The following is a 24,397-nucleotide window of genomic DNA, read 5'->3' as shown; positions in this document are numbered from 1 at the left end:
ACATGTAGTGACCTCCACTATACCGCCAACAATCTTTCAATCCACCAAAAAAAAAGGTACATCATAACGAGTATGTAGGTTTAATCAGCAGTTACAAAAACTTTAGTTAAGGTTATCGTCATTAGCTATTAAGTAGAGGTTCACATCAGTTTAAATAATTTCTTCAAGAAATATAGCTTTTTAAAGATGTTGTATGTTATTTATGAATTAAAGGATACATTTTCCTTTTTGGGCAGAATTTCACTTTTCAAAATGCTACAAGCTTTTTCTAATGTCTTTTCTGCCCAGGACACCCTAATGTGCTTATCTCTTTCTTGCCTAGTCAATGGCAACCTTTAGTCTGCACCCTCTCTTTTCAACGTATCAAAAGATGAATTCTGTTCTTTTAATCCAGCTCAGGGAGGGTTTAAACACAACAGTTTCACTTTTAGGGCCCATTCACACCTTACATAGCGGGAGTACACATTTTTGGGGGGCTGCAATAATCCCAACAAATGCGGCAATGTAGGTCATGAAGAATTTTGGTGCGTTGTGGTTTGCACATTTTTTTTACTGAGCGATTCTCACACATTTTTTGCACGTGGCAACATAGATTTTTGCTTCCTTGTTTGCTGCACTATTAACATTTAATAGCACTTCAAGCGCAACACCAGGTTTTCACGTGTTCTGGGAATGAGCAGATGTGAATGGATCCTCTCTGTAAAATCATTTAACAATGTCCCTTTAGGATCTTCCCACTGTGCAATTTGGCCACACCCACCGTTTGATGTGGCCACCTCAGAGCTATGCGCAATGGCTGCACGCACACAGTAACATGTCAAATTTGAATGTCTGAATGAGCCCCAAATCTGCTAATCAATGCACATGAGCTGAATGCCTGTGTGCAAGAGGCCTAAAGCTGGCCGTTGCAGCAGAAATTGTAATGTGGAACAGTTAGTCCAGGGGAAAAATACACTATCCAGGTGGCCATACACTATATAATCTGATTGTACAATCTATGTAATCTCCTTTGGATTTACCAAAACTATATGTAGCGCTACCCCCTTAAGGCCCGCTGATTATTTTTGGGTTTCCTGTCTGTCCTGAGCCTGCTTTGAAAGTTCAACCTCTGCTGACACCACCATAAACATTGGACCAGGCACACTCCCTGGCTTAAAACCATAAATTAAACACATACAGTTTTGGGTGAACACGTATTCTGGTTATACTGAGGTCAGAATAATAAGAGTGCAAGCACAACAAAAATACCAGTAGATGAGCATGAAATAAGAGTTAAATGCTCTAGAAGGTTCAACAAAGTATTGTAAAACAGTATCACTTCAACTCCCATATGTCCTGCAGGATCAGAATTTAACATCAGTCCTAGCCTCTGAGATGTCTGTACCCAAGTGAGCTGGGAGGAATTATTAAACTTTCAGAAAATTGTGTACCAGATAGCAAGACCCCTCAATCAGGGCAGATTAAAAAGATTATGAAAGACATATTGCTGAGGAGAGTAAAGAAAAAATTGGACACAAATGATATAGAGAAGGCAAATGTAATAAATACATTCTTCTCCTCAGTATATACAAACAAAAGGGAAGGGTATAATGAACAAGATAGTAATGCATTATATTGAATGTACCATTGGGGCTGTCAGAAAAGACTAGAAAAATTTACAGGCTAAGTTCACCCTTAAAAAAAAAAAAAATAAATACAGTTGTATTCATAATAATAATAGTCAGACATCACTAACCTGATCAATGACTGTTTTTGGTAGAAATTATATTTCTACATGGCAAATAATTTACTAGCAGGTGCAGTAGAGTAATAGAAATCCAACAGACCCGGGGGCGCTCGTGAGCAGCGCACGATATGGCCGCCAGACCACTGCGCTACTCCACTGCCGGGCACATTACAGCAATAATCGGCCTCCTGGGGAGCTGAATCTGTCCCCCACATCTGTCCTCACCCTCTGCTGACCCCCCCCACCTCTGCCATGGGGGAAAAAAACGTGCCCTCCTGCGCCTCCAGCTCTTGGCTCCAGAGCCGTTCCGCCGATGCGGCCTAATCGTCGGCAGAAGCTGCGGCCTCACTTTCGGCTGCATCCCCGCCGCTGTCCTCAGGCTGCCCGGACGCCTTCTCGGACCTGGAGAGCCTGCCAGACTACCCTGCCAACCTCCACCAGCCCCCTATGCAGGACACCGACCCCCCACAGCCCTCCTTGTGGGCCATGGACCACCCATGGCCCCCGAGGGCCGCAAACCACCCACAGCCCTCCACGCAGATCACCCACAACCCTCCATACGGGCCACCGATCATCCACAGCCTCCCTTGCGGACTGCAGACCACTCACAACCCTCCATGCGGGCCGTAGACCACCCACAGCCCTCCAAGCGGGCCGCAGACCACCCACAGCCCCCCCTGCGGGACGCAGATCTCCTGGTTAGGTTTAAGACCATGCTGCAACAGAAGCTTCACACCGCCACTTCCAAACTAGCGAATCATCTCACCAAAGAAATTTGCGAATTGGGAAGCTGCACCAACTGTCTTGAAGATCAGATGAATGCCGCGGCTACGGTGATCGAAAATCATGAACAGGACCTTTTAGACTTGCGAAGAGAGCTTGATGCAGCTCTCTTGCGCCTGGAAGATTTCGAGAATAGGTCCCGTCGGGGTAATCTCCGCCTACGCGGCCTGCCCGAAGCCATCGTTGACCTCACGTCTACTGCCACCGCGGTTTTTCAAGAATTGGATCCGGCGATACCAATAGACCGTCTGGAGTTCGATCGCATTCATCGGGCCCTGGGTCCGAGGAGGTCTGAGGGTCCTCCTAGGGACATCATAATTAAATTCACCTATTACCGTACGAAAGAATTGCTTCTCCGCTCTGTGCGAGACAAGCAGGATCTTTGCTTTCTAGGTCATCCATAGCAGCTGTTCGCGGATCTGGCACCATCCACCATCCAGAAACGTCGACAGATGAAACCCTTCTTCTGAACCGTCACATCAAGTACCAATGGGGCTTTCCATTTAGGCTTACGTTCGCGTACCAAGGTCGGAGCCATGTTGTCCACAATCCGGTAGAGGCCAAGTCGACCCTGGAGGCGCTACACCTTCTGCCCTCGCGGGATGCCTCCGACAGCCCGGTGCGGCCCTCCGGTTCCTTCATCTCAGCTGGGACATATTTGGGAGAAAGTTGGCAGCTGTAAACGTTCTCTCCCTAGTACCCCTCCGTTGTCCGGATCCTCCCACTCCGATCCAGGTTGAGTACGGTTGGATGGGTAAGATTTTTCACTTTTCAGATGGCTTGTTCCACTGACATGACTCTCCGCGTTTCTTATGGAACGGAAGCCTTGACTGGCCCTTGCTGGGCCGTATGTTTTTGATGTTGCTTATTTTTATTTAACAAATTAACTTGCGAGCCACCGGAGTAAATTGTGGAGTTATAAATACTAGATCGCTGGTTTGTAAGCCCACTCTCATGTGATGTGCGTTTATCAAAAACTATTTTAACCAATAACTGCGCTCTATGATCCACTAAAAAGTGCTAAGTGCTTATAAATTAAAAACAAAAAATATAAATCAATTAATTACATTATGTGACTAATTTCATATAAAAGGAATAATAAATTCTCAATCCATTATTGTGTCACATGCAGATATTGTGCAAATTCTCCATTAATAAGCCTCCAATAAATTCATCATATAATTGTACAAATCCAAAAAATATGAATTAACAAAATAAAAATTAAAAAATATAAAATATAAAAACATAAAAAAAAAAAAAAAAAAAAAAATCACACAAAAATATAACCCCCCCAAAAAATATATAAAGTATACCAAAAATTGTCCCAATGTGCAACAGTGAATGTTCAGCTTAGATGGATATACTCTCCTTCACAATGTAGATTAAATCTTTGGAGTAATGCTGAAAGCCTGTGGAACTGCAGGGCTGTGAGGGATACTCCCTCCTTTGATTCACTCCTTATTCCTCTGCCATTGTACTCCTCGTAATTTACATGTAAGAAAAGAATATAGCATATGGTGCCTTATCTCAAGTATAAAAGAGCTTTAATTGTGCTTCCCAATGCACTCACATTTAAAACAATTTATATGCGCTTTGTATAAATACAAACTGCTGTGGCTTTGCAGAGCAAACAAAGAAAGCGGTGTGTGTCCTCACACCTTCAGTACTCGCCTTATCACCATTAGAATGTGCGATGACGTCACTGCCCCTCCCCAACGTGTAGCGCTACAGGGATTTTGTAGCTTCGTCCGGAGGTCCTATTTTTCAGATAATGTGGGTTCTGTATCCTCGGCCGTCACTCTGTGGGAAGCCCACAAGGCTACTATTAGGGGTCATCTAATTCAAATTGCCTTGTCCAGAAAACGGGCTAGAGAGAAGAAGATGTTGGAATTGACCTCGAGATTGGCCGTGGTGGATGCTACTTGGAAAGCCCTCAAGACTACGGCCAATAGGAAGGCTCGAGATGTGGTGGCTGCTGAACTTGATCTTCTTTCCACCACACAAGCTGAGAAGGCTTTGCGTTGGGCCGGACATAGGTTTTACACATGCGCTAATAAACCGGGGCCAATATTGGCCAAGAAACTTAATTCGCTTGGTCGTACGCATAAACCTGTTCAACTTCGCATGAGGGGCGGTGGCCTTACCTCGGACCATGTGAAGATAACTCATAGATTTGCAGATTTTTTGTCCTCTCTCTACCAAAAACCGAACACCATTGTCGCCAAACATGCTGATAGCTTTTTTTGCTGAGTTACACCTTTCCTTTTTATCAGACGCACCCCGAGATGCCCTGAATGCGGATATCTCTGAATCTGAACTCTACCAAGCCATTAAATCTTTGAAGGCCTCCAAGGCTCCAGGACCAGATGGGTTCTCTGGGCTCTATTATAAAAAAATTGCCACCGTTCTAGTTCCTCATTTGGTGGCCTTTTTCAATTCTTTGAAGCAGGGTTCCCGGCTTTCCTTGGAGTCTCTTCAGGCACATATTACTATGCTCCCTAAGAAAGCTGAAGATGCCTTTTGACCCACAAGCGTTCAGACTGATCTTGCTGCTAAATGTGGACTTGGATATTCTGGGAAAGATTCTGAGCACCCGAGTTAATAAATATCTAATCTCACTTATTCATCGAGACCAGCTTGGCTTCGTTCAGGGGCGACAAGCTGCTGATAACATCCGAAAAGTCATCCATCTCATTCATATTTTACATCGCCGCAAGATACCAGGGTTTCTTTTATCCCTAGACATTTATAAAAAGTTCGATTCACTTTCTTGAGAATACTTGACATACACGCTGTCTAGATGGGGGTTTGGTGACGCATTTCTGGCTTGGATCTCGGCTTTATATTCGTCTCCCTCGTCCTCTGTTAAATATGCAGGGTGTTTTTCCCCTTCCTTCCCTATTTTCAGGGGCACAAGACAGGGATGCCCATTATCACCTGCTCTTTTTGTTCTCGCTCTTGAACCTTTAGCTGTAGCCATTCGAAATCACCCGGACATCTCTGGTGTCCCCTATGCCGGCATTCACTACAAGGCCAACTTCTACGTGGATGATGCCCTTTTGGTTTTAACCAATCCTCTCATCACTCTCTCCAATCTTCAGGTCATATTGGACTGTTTCTCGACTATATCTGGCCTTCGTATCAATTTGTTCAAAACCACGGCATTGAATATTATGCTCCCTGCTGACCTGGTTGAACGGTTGTATACTCAATTTTCCTACCGTTGGGCATCCCATTCTCTAGCTTATCTTGGCTACACTTACTCCCTCCTACTCTGCCTTATTTTCAGCCAATTATTACCCTATACTGCACTCCGTTACTTCCCTGCTTCATTCTTGGCAGTTTCCTTCTTTATCATGGATTGGCCGGATACATGTTGTTAAGATGACTATTCTACCGAAGATCTTATACTTCTTCCGTACTCTCCCTATTCATGTCCCTGCGTCTTTTCTTCGTGTATTACAGAGCCAGATTCTCAGTTTTATTTGGGCTCATAAACGTCCCATAGTGCCTAGAGCCACTCTGTATACCAATAGACTACAGGGAGGTTTGGGAATTCCACACGTTTCTGGATACTAATTGGCAGCTCAGATTTCTCAGTTGTCTATGCTTCATGCCAAGATTGATATTCCATTGTGGGTACTCTTGGAATTACCCAACTGTTCTCCACTTTCCTTAACTACATTGCTTTGACTCCCGCCTAAGTTGCGCCCTCCAAATATGAGCCCTATTATGCTTCACAGTTTGAGAATCTGGGATTCTGTTAAATACTCGGGGAATTTGATTTCGTCATTCCTACCCCTTTTGCCGATCACGCATAATCCTTTATTACCGCCAGGCCTAGAACATCCCTCTTCTTTCTCTTGGTGGACCTCCCATGGCTTTGTTATTGTACAAGATTTCCTGAACACTCGTATGCTTCCATCTTGGGAGTCTCTTCGAGAATCCAGGGGGGTCCCGCCACGGAAATATTATCGGTATTTGCAATTGCGCCACTGGGTCCTATCCCTCCGTTGTACCTCCACACATCCTTACCGCAAAACGTCCTTTGAGCACGCATGTCAGCATTCCCCAGGGTCCCCTGGCCTTATTTCGGTAATATATGCCTCCCTTAACAGTAGGTCTTCCCCATCGCCCCTGTCTTATGTTTCTCAGTGGGAGCGAGATCTGGGTGTTTCGATTGAGGCGATGATTTGACGTAAGGCCTGGGGGATGGTAGCGAAATGTTCATTTAATACAGTCACTCTTGAGGCAGCCTACAAAGTTCTACTACAGTGGTACTGGGGCCTGGCTCGGACTGCTCACTTTAATCCGACTGGCGGAGATAGGTGTTTCTGGAACTGTGGTGTTTGGGAACCTTGGATACGCTATTCCTTACCATCCCTGCCTCCTACTAGTTATGGCCTCCTTTAGTCGCTGCTGGTGCTAGCCCCGGATCCGTGATCCCTTTAGTTTCCCTTTTTTCATATTTTCTTTCTGATTCCCTTTTGTTTTCTTTTCTTTCTCTTCTAATTTCCTTTCTTTTCTCTTTTTTCTCACTATTGTGTTGGATTACGTCTGCTATTTGGCTCGGCTGTTTGCCGTCCCTTCTTGATATCATCGGAATTTTTGTTATCTGACTAACACCGGTCAGCAGGATATCCCTGTTTATATGTTATTGTTCTGCTGTGCCCCTGCAAGGGCGTATTTTGAGCTTGCTATATGCTTAAAAATCAAAACTTTCTTAATAAAAATATTGAAACAGAAATCCAACAGACCCAACAGTCATGACATGCATGCTGCTGATTCTGTGTAATTAAATCACTAATTGAAAGGGGCATGTTCAAAATAATAGCAGTGTGGAGTTCTGTTAGTGAGGTCATTCATTCTTTGAAAAACAGGTGGCAATTATTGCCCTTATTTAAGGAAGGAAGGCAGCAAATGTTATACATGCTGGTTACAGTGCATTTCTCTCTGAAATTCTGAGGGAAATGGATCGTTCCAGACATTGTTCAAAAGAACAGCGTACCTTGATTAAAAAGTTGATTGGAGAGGGGAAAACATATAAAGAAGTGCAGAAAATTATATGCTGCTCAGCTAAAATGATCGCAAATGCTTTAAAATGGCAACCAAAACCTGAAAGACGTGGAAGAAAGCGAAAATCTACCATTCAAATGGTTAGAAGAATAGCCAAAATGGCAAGGACTCAGCCAACAATCGGCTCCAGGAAGATCAAAGAAGGTCTAAAGTTACCTGTGAGTACTGTTACAATTAGAAGACACCTATGTGAAGCCAAGCTATCTGCAAGAAGCCCCCAGAAAGTCCCACTGTTGAAAAAAAGACGTGATGAAGAGGTTACAATTTGCCAAAGAGCACATTGACTGGCCTAAAGAGAAATGGTCCAACATTTTGTGGACTGATGAAAGTAAGATTGTTTTTTTTGGGTCTCATGGCAGGAGACAGTTTGTCAGATGACCCCCAAACACTGAATTCAAGCTACAGTACACTGTGAAGACAGTGAAGCATGGTTGCGCAAGCATCATGATATGGGGATGTTTCTCATACTACGGTGTTGGGCCTGTTTATTGCATATCAGGGATCATGGATCAGTTTGAATACAGTTGCAAGAAAAAGTATGTGAACCCCTTGGGATTATGTGGTGTTTTGCATGAATTGGGCATAAAATGTGCTCTGAACGTCATCTAAGTCACAACAATAGAAAACCACAGTCTGCTGAACATAATACTACACAAACAGTAGATGTCGCCATGGTTTAATTGCGCATAACATGTAAACATTCACAGTGCAGGGAGGAAAAAGTATGTGAGGCCCTAGCTTAATGACTTCTCCCAGAGCTTATTGGAGCCAGGAGTGAGCCAACCTTGACTCCAATCAGTGTGATGATATTAGATGTGTTGCTGACAGCTGTCCTGCCCTTAAAAAACACACACCTGTTTTGGGTTTACCGGTTTCAAGAAGCACTGTCTGATGTGAACCATGCCTCGCAGAAAAGAGCTCTCAGAAGACCTACGATCAAGAATTGTTGACTTGCATGAAGCTGGAAAGGGTTACAAAAGTATCTCCAAAAGCCTTGATGTTCATGTGTCCACGGTAAGACAGACTGTCTACAAATGGAGAAAGTTTAGCACTGTTGCTACTCTCCCTTGGCATGGTCGTCCTGTAAAAATGACTGCAAGAGCACAGCGCAGAATGCTGCCTGAGGTAAAGAAGAATCCCAGAGTCTCAGCTAAAGACCTACAGAAATCTCTGGCACATGCTAACATTTTTGTTGACACATCTACAATAAGGAAAACATTAAACAAGAATGGAGTACATGGGAGGACACCACGGAGGAAGCCATTGCTGTCCAAAAAGAATGTTGCAGCACGTTTGAAGTTTGCAAAAGAGCACCTGGATGTTCCACAGCACTACTGGCAAAATATACTGTGGACAGATGAAACCAAGATTGAGTTGTTTGGGAAAAACACACAACACTATGTGTGGAGAAAAACAGGCACAGCACACCAACATCAAAACCTCATCCCCACTGTAAAACATGGCGGAGGGAGCATCATGGTTTAAGGCTGCTTTGCTGCCTCAGGGCCTGGACAGATTGTTGTCATTGATGGGAAAATGAATTCCAGAGTTTATCAAGACATTTTGCAGGAAAACGTACGACCATCTGTCCGCCAACTGAAGCTCCACAGAGGATGGGTGATGCAACAGGACAATGACCCAAAGCATACAAGTAATTCAACAAAACAATGGCTGCAACAGCACAGAATACGCCTTCTGGAGTGGCCCAGTCAGAGTCCTGACCTCAGCCCGATTGAAATGCTGTGGCATGACCTTAAGAGAGCGATTCACACCAGACATTCCAAGAATATTGCTACACTGAAACAGTTTTGTGAAGAGGAGTGGTCCAAAATGACTCCAGATCGTTGTGCAGGTCTGATCTGCAACTACAGGAAACGTTTGGTTGAGGTTATTGCTGCCAAAGGAGGGTCAACCAGTTATTAAGTCCAAAGGTTCACATAATTTTTCCTCCCTGCACTGTGAATGTTTACATGTTATGTGCAATTAAACCATGGCAACATCTAATGTTTGTGTAGTATTATGTTCAGCAGACTGTGTTCTTCTATTGTTGTGACTTAGATGACGTTCAGAGCATATTTTATGCCCAATTCATGCAAAACTCCACGTAATCCCAAGGGGTTCACATACTTTTTCTTGCAACTGTACATCAGAATATTGAAGAGGTCATGCTGCCTTATGTTGAAGAGGAAATGCCCTTGAAATGGGTGTTCCAACAAGATAACGACCCCAAACACACCAGTAAACGTGCAACATCTTGGTTCCTGACCAACAAGATTGATGTTATGGAGTGGCCAGCCCAATCCCCGGATCATAATCCATTAGAAAACTTGTGGGGTGACATAAAAATGCAGTTTCTGAGGCAAAACCAAGAAATAGGGAAGAACTGTGGAATGTAGTCCAATCATCCTGGGCTGGAATACCTGTTCACAGGTGCCAGAAGTTGGTTGACTCCATGCAACATAGATGTACAGCAGTTCTCAGAAACAGTGGTTATACAACTAAATATTAATTAAGTGATTCAAAGGAAAGCAAAATCTTCAAAATTTTTCAGTTTATATAGTGAATGTTTGAGTTTGTAAAGAAGAATACAAACACTGCTCTTTTTTTGAACAGTCTAATATTCACTTTTCAATATTCAATTTTTTTAGAGGAACAACACAAATTTGATATATTTTTCTTCATGTTTTGATTTGGAATAGAATGTGTAGTGTTCCCAATGCATTTGTGTGTATGGAAATAAAAGCTATTAGAAGGATTTTGAGCTTTATTCACTTTTTTCAACACACTGCTATTATTTTGAACACAACTGTATATGCACATTTTATTGCAGGTTAACAAATGTGCGTTTATTTTTTTCTCTAAGGAGCCTGCAGAGCATTACACCTGCGATCAGGAGATCGCACCTGCAATCTCAGGCTCCGGCAAACTCTCAGGATAGATGTCTGCCTGTACCACATACAAGCAGGTAGGTACTTGAGAGCAGGAAGTATCAATGAACTACCAGAGAGCTCACCAGCGCCCTTGTAGTTCATTGACAACTGCAAGCCATAAGTCACAATGGCTGATGGTACTTGTAGGCTATTCATTCACAGGAAACTGCAAAGGAATGATGTAGTTGTGTGGCTCGCGCATCCGCGCTGTTTTTAAATTGTGACCCACTTCTGTCACAGGGAGGGGGGCCGGAGGTGAAGACTGCAGATGCTGGAACATGTAATATGTTCCAAAGGTGAACTTATCCTTTAAAAAATCATCAGGACCAGATGGCTTACACCTGAGCTTACTCTCTGGAATGGTGCCAGCAGAAAGGTGAAAACATGGTAACAATATTCAAAAAAGACCACGATATATACCTATAAACTATAGACCAGTCAGCCTAACGTCGGTAGTATGTATATTATTGGAAGGAATGATAAGGGACCATATCCAAGAATTTTCCAATGAAAACAGTAGTAGCATGGTTTTATGAAAGATTGTTCTTTGCTGGCCAACCTTTTAATATTCTATGAGGAGGTGAGCTGTAATTTGAATAGAGGAAGGCCTGTGGACGTAGTGTATCTAGATTGTGCTAAGGCATTTGATACATAAATGCTTAATTTACAAATTAAGGTCTTTTGGCATTTATGATATTGTGTGTACCTGGATACAAAACTGGATAAATGAGCGTGTCCAGAGATTAGTGATTAATGATATCTGAATAGAACACAGATTCCGCAATAGCATGCAATGTCAAATAGCAGCAAGCAAGCCTAGCAGACTATTATCATGCATTAACAAAAGATATTTATTCATGAAATAAACTATTATTCTACCACTTTACAAAACTCTGGTTCGACCACATCTTGAGTATGCATTGCAGTTTTGGTCACCAATCTTCAGGAAGGATGTCCTAGAACAGGAAAGAGCCCAGGGATATGGAAATTGATAGCGCAGATATACAGGTTGAACTGAATAGACTGGTACCTTTATTCAACTTGACTAACAATATAACTATGGAAGGTAAATATTAGAAAACCATTTCTTACTTTCACTTACTGGTGACCTTTTTGTTATTAGAGGAACCCACAACAAAGCATCCTCTGTGCTAAAGGGAATGCAGGATGGTATGACCATAACAGGGGGACTGCACACTCACTGCCCCCTCGCTATGGGGACACTAACCCATATGCCTAGTGTGTCATGCTCATTAACTGTGGGAGGATTAACTTTCCTAGTACACAAATAAATCACTATGTACACTTAACAGCTTTTAAATACAGTTTCAGCATTATGGAGAACTTCTGTCTTCAAATTTACCTGCAGGCTTAAAAATCTGTTTTCCCCACTTACTGTTTAAGTGCAGTACAAGTGGCATTTGCTGGCTACCACTGTTGCCTAGTGTGCATTCACATTTATTTAAATAGGGTGAATGTGACTGTGACAAACCAGGCAAATGCTGTTGAATGTCATATAGATAGCAGTAAAATATTCACTGGACAAATTTCCTAGTAAACCCTTAATAAGTATACCTTTATGAATATAAGCCTAGGAACATAGACTTTCACTGTGAGGGGGATTTGAATGGAAACAAAAATGGCTAGTTTAAAAGACATATCTATGACACTGCTGACTTGTTGACTTAACTTGATAGGAGAGTCTGGAGAGTGCGCTAATGGGAACTCACCAGGAGATGGAGATGTTTGGCAGTCAAACAGCATTTCCAGACAAGTTATTGCATCGAAAGGAGTCTCTACAAAACCAGCTGATCAGCATTCGTGTGGAACTGTCACAGGCCACCACAGTAAGATTTAAAGAAAAATGTTTTCCTCCATTTTAACAGTTATACAAACGTGCTCAGCAGTGGAAAATATTAACCATGCATGATATATATATACTGTATATTTATCACTAATTTCTAATACAAATTATAATTGTTTTCTCTACAAAGAAACTATCCCAATGTGTTTGTTTTCAGGCATTAAACAACAGCACTATGGACTATGAGATCCTAGAAGCAGAGGTTTCTGCTTTGCATGATGCTTTGTGGGAGCAGCTAAATCTCAACATACAGGTAAGGATTTGTCCTTTACTTGGGTGGCCAGGGGCAGTAAAATTAGGTGGTTGAGCTGTGGTTTTACCTTTCTCCCAGCTGCTCAGCCTCATTTTAACATGACCGCCAGCCATGTTTAGTACACACTGCCATGGTGCTGTGCAGCAAACATTACACCACAGGTCACATTTGTGTAAATGAGTCCTTAAAGCTGGAGATAGAAATAAATGCAAAACTTTTAATTTTATTGTACAATACAGAACACAGGTATTTATAGAACCTGGCCTATAGGCTTGTACCTTCAGCTTTTGAGGAAATTCCCCCTGGGTACTTCTCCTATAACCCTGGTTTTTTTGCTAGTGCCCTAAGGTGATGGACTTCTCCTTTACAGATAAATCACTCTTAGTTTACTTAGGTTTAGTATTTTATCTTTGGGTTCTTTAGTCAAATCCTTCACTGTCTTCTAATATAACATTAGAAGCACTGCATCTAGATTCTGGATCAGTGCAACCACAGTAAAACCTTGTGAGACATATCTGGACTCCACACTATGGAGACAGATTGTAATATTGCTTCAGGCACTGGATCCTGCATTAACGCTCACCTCCACACTATACAAAATGTGTAGTTAGTGGAAGGGTACTATACAGGTACAGGGCCACAGTCCATCTCTATAGAACCCAGACCCTGAAGGCCTCGAGAGGTATATCTACTGCGACGATCGAAGACTCAACCCCATACAAGGACCAGCATTGTGGACTGTTACGATTAGGTTCACCATGTGTACCTGAACGGTACTGTGAAAATGGAACCTCTTCCCAACAGGCTAGATGTTACTATATTGGGGCCTTCTAAACCACTCTTCCTCACTAACGTTAATAGAATGGCTGTTGAAGCACAGTTCCTAAGAGGCAGATGGGTCTGTTAGTATGTGTTTTTTTGGTATTTTATAATTTTACAGAAACACCTTTTCAAAAGTGTGTTTAATAACAAAACAGCATACGAATATAGGATTAATATTATGATATAGAATATAAAACAATGTAAAAAAGGATAGTTATGATATTGTGATAAACATTTTGTGCATGTGTATTTGAATGTTCTTGTGTGTGTAAAAGTGATCTGTAAAAGTCTCTCCTTGTCTCAAAAAGGAGCAGCTTAATGCCCCAACCTTCCCTAAGGGGCCGGTTTAAGTTTCATCTGCATCTTGTAGTCCCACAATAGCATCTTGCAAAGAATGCATGTATAATGTGAAAGTTATCCCCTCAATGAACAAGTAACTAATCTATTCCTAGTGTATGATTACCTTGGAATGTGTAGCAAAGCTTGGAGAAGGAAATGCTGTGCGTCTGTGTAAAACGTATAGCTATACACACAGTTCCCTATAACTTTGTCTGTCATCTAAATCAAATCAAATAATATTACATATACTAATATACAGTATGTATAAAGTGATTGTAGCGTTTCAACTTTTTACACAACAAACATGTTATACTTACCTTCTCTATGCAAGGGTATTGCACAGAGCAGCCCCGACTCTCCTCTTCTGGGGTCCCCAGATCATGGCTTCTCCTTTTTTTGGAGCTCCCTTATAGGAAGGCTTTTCCTATGGGGGCACACCTGTGGGCTCGCTCCTGGGCTGGGCTGTGTGCGTCTACTTACTGGCTTTGCCACACCCTCGCTCCCTCCTCACAGGATTTGACTGACAGCAGCGGGAGCTAATGGCCCTCCCCAGCTCTTCCTCATTAACTGAGACAGCAGCAGGAGCCATTGGCTCCCGCTACTGTCAATCACAGCCAGTGAGCCAGTTAGGTGAGAGCAGGGGAGTGGGGTCAACCTGCACTCCTTGTGTAAATGGACACACAGAGCAGCGGCTCGAGAACTGCTTACTATGGGAGCACTTGGTACAAGGGAGGGGCCAGGAGTGGCGGCCTACTTCCCCAAAATGGGAAGTTCCACTTTTTTTTACCTCTTCCACCCATCCTTTTTAACCACTTGTCTACCAAGCACTTATACCCCCTTCCTTACCAGGCCAATTTTCAGCTTTCAGCGCTGTCGCACTTTGAATGACAAGTGCACGGTCATGCAATATTGTACCCATATGAAATTTTTATCATTTTTTTCTCACAAATAGAGCTTTCTTTTGGTGGTATTTACTCACCTCTGGGGGGTTTTATTTTTTGTGCTATAAACAAAAAAAGAGCAAAAAATTTGAAAAAAAAAAGGTTTCTTTGTTTCTATTATAAAATTTTGCAAACAGGTAATTTTTCTCCTTTACTGATGTGCGTTGATGAGCCTGCACTGATAGGCGGCACTGATGGGCACTGATAGGCGACACTTATAGGCATTCAGCATTCAAGATGGCGGCGGGAATGGACACGCATTAGGAGCTCCTGCGCTCCTAGCCCCAATCCGCTGCCATCCGGGCCGCAGCGGACCCCAGCGGGGCCCCTAAGACACTCCCGGGCCAGCCCGACCACCAGGGAAGACTTCTGGACCTTTTCCCCGGACCAGACCGGACCGGATCGCCGGACATCCGCCCGGACCGTCTCCGCTCTGCCCACCGGGTCCCGCCGACCTGCCTGCGTGCCCAGGGCCCTCCCCATCAGCCCTGGGTCCTCGCTGATTACCCTGGACCACCAGGAACCAGCACGGCCTCACGGTCTCCCTGGAGCCCTCCCTACTAGCTCAGGGACCACCCCACTCCGCCCGCGTCCAGCCGCCGGCACCCTGCCGCCACCTCGGGGCACCCAGCATCCAACACCCAGCGGCCCGCACCCGGCAACCCTGCCTGGGAACTGCTTCGGGGCTCCCAGCACCCTGCGGGCTGCCCTGCACCCTGCACCAGCTGGCCCCAGACCAGGGACCTTTCCAGGACGACGCCGCACCTCCGCTACCTGCATCGAGAGGGTAAGCCTCCCCTTTCGGGCACCTACCACTGAACTGCCCAAACCCTATCCAATTCGGCGGAGCCAAGCCTACCACGTGGCCTTACCGCTCCCACCGACGCAGGGCCCCTAGCACCCCCAGTCGCTGGCCCACAACATCCACCTGCGCTGCTCACCTCACCCACGGATGCTGAGCCCGACTGCGACTAACCCACTCCACCTCCAGACGTCGGTCCTCACCACCTCCTGCCAACGGCCCCTCTACACCGCCTAACGCCGGTCCCTTCAACACCTCCTGATGCCTGGCCCTTCAGCACCTCAGCGCCTGGCCCTCAACATCCGCCTGCGCCGGCTCACTTCGTTCATGGACACCGAACCTACTACAGCTGCCAACGCCTAGCCTACTCCACCTCCAGACGTCGATCCATACCACCTCCTGACGACGACCCTTCCACTCCTCCCGACGCCGGGACCTTCAGCACCCTCAGCGCCTCCCGACGCCGAGCCCTCAAAACCTGGCCTCAACTTCTCCGGTCTCTGAGCCGCCAGCATCACCAGACGCCGCGCCTACTGCACCCCAGACGTCGCGCCCTACGGCCCCTCCGCTCACCGAACCACCGCACCCACTGATGACGTGCCGCCGCACCCACGGACACCAACCTACTTCACCCGCAGACTACTACCAACCAGCTGCTATCCTTGCTGCCCTCCACTCTTCCTCTCCCCTCACAGAAGAACTCAATAGTCTCCTCCACAGCGCTACAGACACTCTGCTTCACCATCCCGGACCTGCACCCCCTCTCCTCCCACGTCGTTTCGGACACTCTGCTTTGCCATCCCTGACCAGCACCCCTTCACACCCCTGACCTTTCCAGCACCCCGCTCACCCCAACATGCCGCCCACGCTCCTCCTCCTCATCCTCCTCTCCTCCATCCCTAAAACCGCCTCCCTCTACCCGCCCACCCCCACTAAGCAGCTCTATATCGCCCCCTCACTTCTCCCCTCTCCCCATTATGGCACCCACCACCTCCTCCTGCTACTCCGCTTCCCCGCTGACCCACTTGCCACCACTTCCAGACCCACACGCTCCTACACCTCCCGTTCCCATGCCACCTTCCTCACCCTCCTCCTTCTCATATCAGCTAGGGACATCTCCCCGAACCCTGGCCCCTCACCACTTCACCCCCCCCCCTAGAGCCCCCCCTGCTCACGCCAGCCGACGCGACGCCCTCAACCTCATACATGTACCCCTCCTCCCCATACCTATCCCCCCTCTCTCGGTTGCACTCCTGAATGCCCGTTCGGTTTGCAACAAGCTTACCGCCATCCATGACCTCTTCATCTCCCGCTCCCTAAACCTCCTAGCAGTCACCGAAATCTGGGTACAGGCCACCGACTCCACTTCCCCTGCGGCACTCACCCATAGAGGTCTCATCTGGACCCATTCGCCAAGACTGAGCGATCGCAGAGGTGGTGGTGTCGGCTTGCTCCTTTCACCGCTGAGCACCTTCCAGGTCCTCCCTAACCCACCCTCTCTATCCTTCCCCTCCTTTGAGGCGCACTGCATCCGACTCTTCTCACCCACCCCCCTAAGGATCACAGTGATCTACAGACCTCCTGGGTCCATACCCCACTTCCTGGACAACTTCGCCGCCTGGCTCCCCTTCTTCCTCTCCTCTGAGCTACCGACCATCATCCTCGGGGACTTCAATATCCCCATCAACGACAACAACCCGGCCACTTCCCAATTCCTCCACCTAACCTCCTCCTTTGCGCTCACACAGCACACGCAATCCTCCACCCACATCGGAGGGAACACCCTGGACCTCGTCTTCTCCCACCTCTGTACCCTCAACCAGTTCTCTAACACCCCCTTCCCTCTCTCTGACCACCACCTCATCACGTTCTCCATCTCCCCTTCCCCCAACCCCCCCCCCCAAAAACGCCAAACCATCACCAGCCGCAATCTCCGCAGCCTGAACCCGGCCCCCCTCCACTCAGCCGCCGACCGCCTACACGACAGCATCCTCCCACTGTCATGTCCTGACATAGCCACCACCTTGTACAACGACTCGCTGTCAGCTGCCCTAGACTCTCTGGCACCCCTAACCACACGCATCTTCCATCCTAGGCCGCTTCAACCATGGCAGAATGACAGCACTAAACGCTTCAAATGTCGCAGTCGCACACTGGAGAGACTGTGGCGCAAAACCAGGTCCCCTCACGCATTCTCCCTCTACAAATCTGCCTTCCTCACTTACACCTCCTCCCTCCACGCCGCCAAGCAGGCCTACTTTGTTAACCTAATCAACACCCTCTCCTCCTGCCCTCGCCGACTCTTCTCCACCTTCAACTCCCTGCTCTCTCCCCCCCCTCCTCCACTCAGTACCTCACTCACCGCCCACGAGATTGCCACCCATTTCCGTAACAAGATTGACGCTATCCGTAAGGACATTGTCAACTCGCAATCTACCTCCCCACCTACCCTCCCCACCTCCGTCACCCCTTCTTCTCCCCCCTCCTTTGCCCTCACAACCGCACTACCCTCCACCTCTCCCAAGGTCCTGCCCACCGTAACCCCCCCTGCACTGCACTCCCTCAGCCCTGTGAATACTGAGGAAGTCGTCAAGGTCCTCTCAGAAGCCCGCCTCACTACGTGCCCCCTGGACCCTATCCCCTCTCAACTCCTCCGGTCACCCCCCTCTTCCCTCATCCGCTCCCTCACCCACATCTTCAATCTCTCCCTCTCTACTGGCGCATTCCCCTCCCCCCTAAAGCACGCACATATCACCCCCATCCTCAAAAAGCCCTCCCTGGATCCCGCGGACCCCAACAACCTCAGACCCATCTCCCTGCTGCCACTCACCTCCAAGCTCCTTGAGCGCATAGTTTACGATCGCCTAAGCGCCCACCTTATTGACAATAACCTCCTTGACCCATTACAGTCCGGCTTCCGTCCCCTACACTCCACCGAAACTGCCCTCCTCAAAATCACTAACGACCTACTAAACGCCAAAGCCAAGGGTGACTACTCTGTCCTCCTTCTCCTGGACCTCTCTGCGGCCTTCGACACAGTCAACCACCCCCTCCTCCTTAATAAACTACTCTCCCTTGGCATCAGAGATACCGCTCTCTCCTGGTTCTCATCCTACCTATCCCGACGCTCCTTCAGCGTCACCTACAATGGTGCCACCTCCCCCTCCCTCCCCCTCTCTGTTGGGGTCCCCCAAGGCTCTGTCCTTGGACCCCTTCTCTTCTCCATCTACACTTCCTCCCTGGGCACACTCATACACTCCCATGGCTTCAATTATCACCTCTATGCTGACGACACCCAAATTTACCTCTCCACCCCTCCCCTCACCCCCACTATCTCCGCCCGCATCACTCACCTCCTAAACGACATCTCAGACTGGATGTCGCTCCATTTCCTCAAGCTTAACCTCTCCAAAACTGAACTCCTCGTCTTTCCCCCTGCCCACACCCCCCCCATCCTATCCATCACCACCACCAACACCACTATCATTCCCGCCCCGCAAGCCAAAGTCCTTGGCGTCATTCTTGACTCGAACCTCTCCTTCCTCCCTCATGTCAAATCACTTGCAAACACCTGCAGGCTCCATCTCCGCAATATTGCCAAGATACGTGCCTTCCTCACCCCAGACACCACCAAACTTCTTGTACACTCCCTCATCATCTCACGCCTTGCCTACTGCAACTCTCTTCTCACTGGCCTACCCAAGTGCAGGCTCTCCCCGCTCCAAACCATCCTGAACTCAGCGGCCAGACTCATCCACCTCACCACCCGCTCCACCTCTGCCACCCCCCTCTGCCTCTCCCTCCACTGGCTCCCGATTGCCCAACGCATCAAATTTAAACTTCTAATCCTGACCTACAAAGCCGTTCATAACACTGCCCCTGACTACCTCACCAACCTGATCCCCAAGTACCACCCTACCCGTACCCTTCGCTCCTCACAGGACCTCCTTCTATCCTGCTCCCTGGTCTCCTCCTCCCATGCACGACTGCAGGACTTCTCCAGGTCCTCCCCTATCCTCTGGAACTCACTGCCCCAATCCATCCGACTGTCGCCTTCCCTCCCCACATTCAGGCGTTCCCTCAAAACCCATCTCTTCAGGGAAGCCTACCCAACCCTCACCTAACGGCCATTCTTCCTCATTCCTCCCACCACTTCATCCCCCTCAGCCACTTCATTCCCCTCAGCCACTTCCTATTGTTCCACTACCCCCTCCCTCCTAGATTGTAAGCTTGAAAGAGTAGGGCCCTCTTACCCCTCGTACGCTGTCTGTTTTTGTTGTACTGTGCCATGTATTGTCCCCCCTATTGTACAGTGCTGAGCAAACCCTTTGGCGCTATATAAACTCGATGTAATAATAATAATAATAATAGGCAGCACTAATGAGGTGGCACGGATAGGCGGCACTGATAGTTCGAACTGACTGGCGGCACTGCTGGCACTGACTGGCGGCACTGCTGTGCACTGACTGGCGCAACTGCTGGGCACTCTCTGGCAGCACTGCTGGGCTGCACTGATGGGCACTGGTGGGTGGCACTGATGGGCACAGGTGGGTGGCACTGATGGGCACAGGTGGGTGGCACAGGTGGCAGGCACTGCTGGGCACCGGTGGGTGGCACTGCTGGGCACTGGTGGGTGGCACCGCTGGGCACTGGTGGGCGGCACTGCTGGGCACAGGTGGGCGGAACTGGTGGGTGGCACTGCTGGGCACTGATCATCAGTGCCCTGATGATCGGTGCCGATCCCTGCTCTGACAACTGCCGGTTTTCAGCAGTACTTTCCCTCTTTCTGACAGCGTGAGGAAAGTACAGCCGAGAACCGGCAATTGCATTTCCCTGTGATCAGCGTGTCATTGGACACGGCTGATCATGTTGTAAAAAGCCACTGTGATTGGCCTTTTACCACATCACGTAATCAGCTGTGTCTGTAAGACACAGCGATCACAGAGATCGCCAGCGATCACGGAGAGCGCGATCTGAGAGAGCCCCAGAACTGGCCGGCCGCAGTGTAGCCGTCATTGGGCTATCTGCGGTTTGCAACTGGTTAACAATTGGCACTATTTTTCGGGGGCGGGAGCGGGTATCTGATTTTGAAGTTCAACTCCACCCCCCCTCGCCTGCAGCCTTCTGGGACACATCACAGGTCCCAGAAGACTGAGGGACCACTCACAAAGCACAACATGGCTTGCACATACATAGTGGGGACCCAGCCGTGAAGCCTTGCAGCTTCACAGCTGTTTTCTCTTAGTCAAGATGTCGGCACCTGGAAAACCAGAAACCACCTATCAAGGATATTTTTTTGGATGACCACTGCTGCAAGGTAGTCTTTCTAGTCACCATCACATCCATCAGACGTGTCTCAGAGTTGCTGTCTTTCTTACAAGGAGCTTTCCCCGTCCTTCACAATGACAACATAGTCCCACACCCAAGGCCTTTCTTCCCAGGGTAGTATCAGACTTCCACCTCAATAAAGATATCATTCTTCCATGCTTCAAAGCACCTCAAAGAAATTACTCTTTATTGTCTAGACGTAGTCAGAGCCATTAGAGTCTACCTCAAAGCAACAAATTCTGATAGGAAGACAGATTCTCTATTTGTCCTGCCCTCAGAATATTGCAAGGGGCACCCCGCTTCCAAGTCAACCATTACTTGCTGCATCCAATCTTCTATGGATGCAGCCTTCATCCACAAGGTTCTTGCAGCAGCATTCTATATTATGTCTGTAGACCCTTTGTACTTGTTGGACCTGTTGGTACAGTTCTGTTTGCCTAGATGTTGCCCACCCTTCTCATTCATTGCTTGGGAATGTACAGAGCCCTTTTATTCCTTGGTTACCCTGCATTGCTTGCTACAACACTGAGGGCTGAGGGAGTGGGGCAGGGTTATAGAGGGGGCACCCAGGGAGAGTGCTTTGCCAGTGTCCAATCACCTGAAGGTACAAGCCTATAAGCCAAGCCTTTAATTTATGAATACTCAGTCTGTGTACTCCAAAATATGGAATTTACAGGTAAGTCAAATTTTTCTTTTTCAGTTTTGATAAAATAAGGGAGGAACCCTATCATTTTTTTTGTCATGTGTCCCATTGGTGAGATTTCCCATCACCTTTCGGTCCATAGCCAAAGGAAATCCCTCCAAAGTGAGGGAATGCCTGGTTATTACCAGAGCTAGTGACCCCATTGGAATATTTCCCCTCTGTTCTGGTGACGGCCCAAAATTTGAGATTGTAGTTTATGTTCACTCTTATGATAATAGTAGACAGAATTAATAGAGATGGTGAATCTCCCTAATCAGGGGCACAGGCAGCAATACAAATGTGACCATGATTTTAGCAAATTTTCCTACCTGTTTCTGCTTAGAATAAATTTTTATTTATTTAGACTATGTTGTATGCATAGTGATTCTGAATGGGAATGACTTCATTCATTATAAGCAGCTGGTGCACTTTCAGAGTTCTGGTTAGAAGAGCTGCAGTGTCTGCATTCCTTTCCTTTAAGTGATTAATCCCTTGGGAATATCTCACCCAAAATGACATTTTTGTTGCAGTTTTTCACCAAGGAGGAAACTATATTTCTGGGAGCATTCTATACACTAGCTTTTGTACAGAACGTCACCAGTTTTCCATATTGCACTAAATTTTATAGAAATGTACAGTAGCTGCAGAGTGAAAATGAAAGGTACTTTTATTAACATCAAATTACAATATGGCTTGTGTAGCAATTGTAAATGGTATATATTTTTTAATTGCTATATTTTTTCCCATGAAAGTGGTGTTACCATTTATTAAAATGCCTTAATAGTTGGATGTTGGTTTGAAGGAGTTAACATTCCTCGGCAGACAGTATTTGCATGCAGATTGCCCTTGGTAACACCCACAGGTGATGCTGAGCCTCTATGATGGAGATAACTGAAATCTAATCAATGAAAAAAGAGGGACATTGAGGCTGTGAAAAGAACTAGAGGATGCTGTACATCCCCCAGTCAGGAAATAAGTCTCTGACTTATTGCAAATTCCAATGCACACTCTGTTAAAGCTCACAGTGTGCAGTGAAACCAGAGTAAGCAATTTTCTGGAGAGGAGCCTGTACAGCTGTGCAAAACTGACGGTATGACTAAAATTCAGCTTTAAACCCAAAAGCGAACATTTATTATACTGCAGCTTATCAATTCTTAGATTTGGTGGCTGCATTCGTTTTCTTTTTTTAGGCTTTTTTCCTTTATTTTTACCTGGTAATCTGGCCAGTAGGTCTGTTTCTTTTTCAACAGAGTAAGCTGTTCTGCAAATATATCAGTTACAGAGACAAACCCTTTACTACTGGCAAGAGTGCATACAATGATTAGTTTTTATTTATTTATGTAAAACCTTAATCCAAAAAGAAAAAAAAAACAGTTTGTTGTAAGTACATAAAGTGTTAGCTGGAGTTCAGCTTTAAATTGTTTAGTGTATCTAAATCTGCTAGTACATTTAACACCCACCTCCCCTGACACTAACAATCCTGCTTTCCAAAGGTGTCCCCTTTGCGCCTCCAGATTTGCAACATAACATAGTTAAATAGTTAGTCTGGCTGAAAGACAAAAGTCCATCCAGTTCAACCATAAAAAAAAGCGATAAACCTATACCCACAGTTGATCCAGAGGAAAGCAAACAACCCAGCAAAGCATGATCCAATTTTCTCGTGCAGGGGAAAGAATTCCTTCCTGATCTCCTGAGAGGCAATCGGATATTCCCTGAATCAACTTTTTATATACATTGTTATACAGAAGGTATGTTACTGGCCAGATCACCAGGTGAAAACAAAGGGGAAAAGACTAAAAAAGAAAACTAATGCAGCCACCATATCTAATGATTGATAAGCTGCAAATATAAAATTTTTGGTTTTGGGTTTAATACCGCTTTGTGTCATTGAGACAGAGCAAACTGTTTTGTATTCTTTATTTATTCCTTAGAATGAGCTGATGAACAGACACATTCAGAGAGAAATCTGGAGAATTCAAGATGTAATGGAAGGGCTTAGAAAGAATAACCCTTCTAGGGGTACAGACACTGCCAAACACAGAGGTAAGAAAGTATGAAATCCCAATTTTGTCTGTCATTCATTGAGGGACACAGCATTGCAGATAGATCGCTTGGTGAACTGGACACTGGTTTGTAAAACAAAAGTATATAGTTGGGGTATACTGAACAGGTGAAGCTGCCCCTTTCTGCCATAGAGCATTATGTCCAGACTGTTGTATCAGTACCTCAAGTGTTGTCACATCTAATTGACAGATCAGATGGTGCAGGATCTAGTGTCCATGTACAATGCAATACTGAACTTTAGTCAACTGATTTCTTGCCTTAGTGTGACTTGGGTGGTTATATGCAGGGTGCTTTGAGTGAAAAAACTTGAAAAAAAGGCCCTAGCCCTATAGCTTCCCAGGCAACAAAATTTGTATTATCATTTATGTATCATGGTTGGAAAACTAGTGAGCAGAAGAATAAAAATGTGTATATAAACACAATCAAATACACTTACTAAGTGAAGCCTTAGACTTGCTTTCCACTGCTTTCCCAAACTTCCAGTAGGAGAGTGAGCAGTGATAACAACTTTAAATTGTCCCCTGAGCCCCTTCAGGGCATGTGTGCCTTGTCTTCATCCTCTGTTGCTGCCTGTTCATGTCAGCGGATGCAACTGTCTTGTGGTTTCTGTCCTTGGAGCATGCATGTAAGAGTGGCAATGGAGCCACCCCAGAAGAGGAAACCTGCAGCAGGGATCTTTGGACTGGCTCAAGGAAGAAGAAGGGCAAGCTTTTAAAGAAGATGCAGCAAAGTATGGTATCTTTGTAACCTTGCTATTTAAATGTTATGGTTTGCATTTGCAAAACTT

At 46.3% G+C, this 24,397-nt stretch overlaps 1 protein-coding gene across 19 annotated transcripts in view; it reads left to right on the top strand.

Moving 5' to 3' along the window:
• PLEKHA6 (pleckstrin homology domain containing A6) overlaps positions 1–24,397 on the top strand; it is a 605,411-nt gene that overhangs the window by 407,848 nt on the left and 173,166 nt on the right. For all 19 annotated transcript variants that reach the window (XR_016311607.1, XR_016311598.1, XR_016311596.1 and 16 more), the window contains 3 exons: positions 12,213–12,362; positions 12,537–12,632; positions 23,478–23,589. Coding sequence is in view for 3 of the 19 variants with exons in the window: in XM_089669394.1 (XP_089525520.1) it covers positions 12,213–12,362; positions 12,537–12,632; positions 23,478–23,589 (358 nt within the window). In the remaining 16 variants the exon portion in view is untranslated. The remainder of the gene's footprint in view (positions 1–12,212; positions 12,363–12,536; positions 12,633–23,477; positions 23,590–24,397) is intronic.

Source organism: Staurois parvus, unplaced genomic scaffold, assembly GCF_062004578.1.
Source record: "Staurois parvus isolate SC_StPar_1 unplaced genomic scaffold, SC_StPar_1.0 ptg000074l, whole genome shotgun sequence".
Taxonomy (NCBI): domain Eukaryota; kingdom Metazoa; phylum Chordata; class Amphibia; order Anura; family Ranidae; genus Staurois; species Staurois parvus.
This window is presented reverse-complemented; position numbering and strand designations above follow the sequence as displayed.